This window comes from Zerene cesonia, chromosome Z (assembly GCF_012273895.1).
Source record: "Zerene cesonia ecotype Mississippi chromosome Z, Zerene_cesonia_1.1, whole genome shotgun sequence".
Lineage (NCBI taxonomy): Eukaryota > Metazoa > Arthropoda > Insecta > Lepidoptera > Pieridae > Zerene > Zerene cesonia.
Window position 1 is genome coordinate 11515263 of NC_052122.1, and position 5727 is coordinate 11520989.

At 34.3% G+C, this 5727-nt stretch overlaps 1 protein-coding gene across 1 annotated transcript in view; it reads right to left on the minus strand.

The window, feature by feature from the left end:
* The window catches only part of LOC119835676 (ras-GEF domain-containing family member 1B-like), a 37156-nt gene that overhangs the window by 25517 nt on the left and 5912 nt on the right, over nt 1-5727 (minus strand). Inside the window, exon 2 of the mRNA XM_038360644.1 lies at nt 3024-3152. Within this exon, the coding sequence (XP_038216572.1) occupies nt 3024-3086 (63 nt within the window). The 5' untranslated portion in view covers nt 3087-3152. The remainder of the gene's footprint in view (nt 1-3023; nt 3153-5727) is intronic.

A 5727-nucleotide genomic window follows, 5' to 3' on the forward strand; every position in this document is an offset into this window, starting at 1 on the left:
CCTTATATCGTTCTAGATAGGTCACCTGGTGGTTCAAATGACCCGTAATTTTTTCTATATGGGCCTGTAGTCTAATACCAATCTAAAGTATAAATCAATAATGACGTAGCTGAGCAGAGACACAAGTCTGACAGTATTAATAATTTAAGAGTTATACCTAGTTATAGATGTAGGAAGAATATCGATGCAAGGTCAGTACGGGGACGCCTTATTTATTCAACCATATTAAAGGTGAAACAGTTGAAGATGTCGGTCATGAATGTCAAACTTCAAAATTTCTAATTCAATATAATAATATAGTTATTAAAAAATGTTTGCGCTGGTATACTAATAGTATTCATAAATGCATATTTATACCGTATACGAAACGTAACTTGTACAAAAAAAAATACGCAAAGACTCGATAATTTCGCCGTCAAAAGCATGTCCATGGAATACAATTTCAACGATTTAACCGGCTTTTCATGAAACTGTGTATATCCAGGTTGTATATAAGCATAGCATATATATCGTTAACAATTTTTTACTATCCGAAGTGATACGGCCGATCTTTTAAATCAGATTGACAAATATAAAACATTAAAAGTAAACCTGTTACAAAATGATGAAAGAATAATTTAAAATAGTATGAAAAACACAGGGCGAGTGATTCGCAAACGATAATCGAGCGAAATACCCTCACGTGTTGTTAAGGTTATGCAAAATCAAACAGTGAAATCAAATATTAATTTATTTCATTGAATCTGGCGAAGCATTCCAATTTAAAGGTACGAGAGTCTATCAAAGGCACGTCATGTTAATTAGCGATGCACAAACACCATTATTACACGTACCGAACTTAATTAATCAAAGGCAATATGTTATAGTCAATTAATAAACAATTATTTTCACAATACAAATTATATACGAATGATTAATCATTTGAAAATAACAATTTCGTTACAAGCGTAATTAAAACCTTTTCTATCTACGTTAATTAAAACCAATAATGATAAAATCAAAATAGTATAAATTAAAACCAAGTTAATTAGCAAACTCAGTATCAATTTCACAAAAAAGCGCAGCTGTTCCGGCTGATGCGCCTTCCCTCGTCTCAAACATTTAAGTTCTTTGTAAACTTAACGCTAGTACTTTCGTTTCAAAGTTCAATTATTGGTTAAACCCAATAATAATAAGATTTAAGAAAGTTGTGCCTTATTGGCACAATTTTGGTTTACGCTAGTAAGTAAGTAAGTAAGTTTATCACCAGCTTCCGCCATTTTAATCTCCACAAAGATTTTCAGACTGGCGAATCGCTAACCAATGGATGTTCACAGACGCTTCTATAATCCACTGCTAATAAACGCCCCTATGGATTTTAAGTGTAGCGCTTCGCGTAAGTTTCCGACGGCAAAGACTTCATTGAAAGCAACTTATTTTAAATTCCACACTCTTACGTTGTAGTTAACTTAAATCCCCTTTAACATTCAATTAAATATACAAACAAACTTTCCGTCCGGCTTCCCTCGCGTGCACTCTACGCTATCACATACATATCCCATATTTCACTCACATAAAGCCTTATTTTCTTGACAAAAATAGCCTGTGTACATGCCTACAAGGTTCAGTCTACCTATGTAGACTGAACCTTGGCAAAACCTTTGGTTCCAAATTCATCAAAATCGGGTAAGGTCGTTAAGCGTGACAGGGAGACAAGCAGAGTCACTTTTGTATTATTTCATATTAGTAGGCGTTAGGGATGTTCACGTTATGAAAGAAAATACATTGAAAATGTATTATCAGACTTGAATAACGCTACAGAACCTAAAACAATGAATATGGAATTTTGTTTTGTTCATCTGTTATTCTGCTTTAATCTCAAACCTTAATAATCTAAAACGTAAAAGAAAATAAGTTTTACGGCTACATACGCCGACGTATGTAGACAGATTCTCTTGAAATTTAGCTATCAGCTCATACCAAAAAAACGAGTTGTGATGTTTCGGACTACATCATGGTGAGTGCCCTTACTCCGATATAAATAATGCAATTCGCAAATGGGAATTAGGCCCATTGTTGTTGATTTGTGAAAGGAAACCATTGAAACCGAGTGACGCATATCACATAGATAGTAAGTACTCATCCAGGCTATGTTCTATCTCTATGTCGAATTTAATTCAGATCGGAAAGCTCGTTCTGGCATGAAAGCATAAAGCATCCAAACATTTTGTCCATTAAATGTTACATTATTTAAGCCCTAGACGCAATATAAATGATATGCGTGAACGTGACTTATTATTCTGTGTTGTATATGTAGGATCCCTGAGTGCTAAATGTTATATATGTACCACGAGCAAATCCGGGGCGGTTTGTTAGTAGTGTAGTTAGGATTACGATTTATTCAGTTGAGATCCAATGAATTATATGTTAATGCTTTTTTTTATATTTAACAATAAATATTTTTCTACAAAAATTCAAACGTTAGAATCGTTGTTAAAACTTATCTTATTGTTTCATTCACTTCGGAAGTACGTTCAAGTTCACTTTACGGTTTAATCATAGTCGATCTCAACTATTCGAAATCATGAAACTTAAAAAAGAAAACAATATCATGTTATAGCTATTTGATAAAACTTGTGTTTCTTTTCATAAATATTAGCGCGATTTGAAACTTTTCAATGATGCATTTGTTTAATGTGATTTGTGTAAGCAGTAACTACCGAGGGCACAACAGTTTTTTTTACTTCCACACTTTCAAACGCCCCCTCCAGTTCGGTCTAAAACACAATGTACTCGTCATTTAATTTGCCCCATAGTTACATGAAATCTTTAAGCGAATAACATACGTATAATTTTCAAAATCGAAAGCCGTGCATCAAGACCATACATATTCATCACCAATCACCATCAACCGCTCGTCCGCACCTCGACGGATGCCAGTCGTTCCCGTAATATCATAAGCGTCGATCGTATATTCATATATACTGTATTTGGCGTACTGGCAGCCGATAATAACGTATGATCTAAAATCTGTATCACCTTACCTTTATATTACACCCGCTACATGACGCTTCATTCAGCTTGCTCGCGTAGTAATACATAGCCATCCAATGACCGCTGCCGACCTTCTTAGATTTAACTTTACGCTTAACTTATACCGCCCATTGGTTTAGCTGTGAACAAAAATATCAGTTTAATACAATTAGGAAATTACATTACTGTCATCATCGACAGCCCATATTTGATCACACATGGGCTTCGTATGAGGGAGGATTCAGACCGTAATCAACCACGCTGGCAAAGTGTGGGATGGCAGACGTCACATGTCGTCGAACTTTTGATTCTTTGACATGCAGGTTTCTTAACGATATTTTTCTTTACGTGATGTGCACGTTTGTCCGATATCGAAACCTTAACTATTCTATTTATGTCCGAGGACCTAACCAGTGAGCCACCCCTGTCAATGATACGCAATTTCTTCTAATAATTCTTAATCTCCACTAACTACATACACACTTTTATTATAAACGATTTGAATTGTGTTCATAATGGATAAAATCCTATTATGCAGATGGTTTCAGGGGCGTTTAAATCCATCTACCTATATATTGCCGTTAAAAAATGCTTATAATAAAGCTCAGTAGTGGCTGAGAAGCACTCTACGTCCGAATGAGATGAATTATACGTTCCATTATATCGCAAAGACAATCGGCACTGCACTACCTAGCGGTCCCGGAGCGTACCTACTTGTAACACTAGTATGAGTTTATTATGCTACGAGTTCATATTCTATTTAAATATATATACCTAATGTATCTACATAACTCGATTGTTGTAATCAATAATTTTTAAGTATCTAGTATTAAGTAGATCAATACAGTGAATGTTTTCCTCCAATCGTAAGATTCGATTAGGTTTCCGTACCCAAAGGGTGAAATAAAAAAAATGGCAAAATAAAAAATAGGTAATAGATATATATTTTAATTTCATAGTTTCTTTTTTGCAGTTGCTCTTTGACTTAATTATAAGGAACCCGAGTCGCACTTTGTAGTAGGGGAGCCCAAGATGCTAAATGTGTATTTACTCGAGCGTTTCAGAAACCTATTGGAATTCACAGATTATGCGATAGCAAGAAAAAAGTTCTATAGTGTGTTCAATTTTAGCGATGGAAAAAGGTTTTTGATTTTTTTGAAGTAAAAACTTCTTTAGGCGCGTTGAGCGTTTTGGTAGAGGGTAAAATCCTCGGTTCGCGTCACCGACATGCTAATAATAATTTTTTCAACCACTTTGTATTTATATTTTGTTCATGATTTGTTTAATCCATCATTTGTAACTAATAAATAAAACATAAAAAATTTCATATAATTTTTGCATATAGTTTTAATTACTCTCAACTTAATAGTTCCGTTTACACTTCTATCGGCAGTCCTACGACTGCTACTGTTTTTTTTTTAATTATAAAAGAAAAAGGGGGCTGTGGAAATACTCAAGCACGTTAGATTTTGATATTTTGAATGCTCTGGCATATCACTGAAATAAAATATAACTTATTCTTACGATTTATGTGGTAATTTCGTGGCTACGAATAAAAGGTAAAATATACAAAAAATATGACTCGACCGCGTCAAATAAAGATATTACGGGTTATTTAGAACATAAAAAATCCAAATTTCGCTAATCTGACAATTTGAGCGTAACCTTAGAGAATTATCGTTATTTTTTAATTTCCTGCGGCTCCTGTGAGCGCACCCACCAATATCAACTGCTCATACTTTCTGGAGGTACTTAGTAATAGGTAAGTTACCTTCCCTTATAATAATCTGACGCGCTCGAGTACATCCCAAAATCCCCTCTTGGGCTCCCCTACTATTGCCGACATTTATGTATTATATAAAAAAAAAATTAATTATCATCAACCCATATATGTTCTCACTGCTAATACACAGGCCTTCTTCATAAGAGGTTAAATTATGTCCAGAATGTATGAAGGTTTTATACTTAACAACAAAGATACAGATGTAAAAGCAAAAACGATTATAATATATATTCATATAATATAAACACATATGCACATAGTATAGTATAATCCACATACAGTACTTTCTCTAAAAAAATATCTTCAATGGAAGTCTAATAAAAGAGTAACGTGACCTTATTTTTGGGTTCACAAAGATGCATACAAAATTACGCGCGTGCAAACAAATCCTAAATGGTCTGCTGACGAAGGCGTGCCTACGCTTATAATTACGCTTTGTATTCATAATATATACAACTATGGACTTCTCCTTAAGAACGTATTGATTTTTTATACCAACAAGATTGCTCTAGACTTCGTTATTAGTTTCAAAGTTTTAATCAACTCTGTAAAATTTCAAAGTGCTGCATAGGGAGCAAACCTTCCAATTAAGCCTGTGTCGGGTCAAATAATACTATGTTTAATAGAAAATGTCCAGTTTCAACAGAGCTTATTGATTAAGTTCAGGCTGAAGTGGAGATAGTTTCACATCCTGTTAAACTAGATGCTTTGTAGACAGAGAATTCAAAGAGCCATCCCACTGATCCAGCAATATTGCAGATCAAAGTTCCTATGCTTGATCCTTTTTTTTTAATTTTCAAAGGGACGGACTTCCATCAAAAACGTTTGTGAATTAGATGCGTCACGTCACAATGCACATAGACTACAGGCCCATATAGAAAAAATTACGGGTCATTTGAACCACCAGGTGACCTATCTAGAACGATATAAGA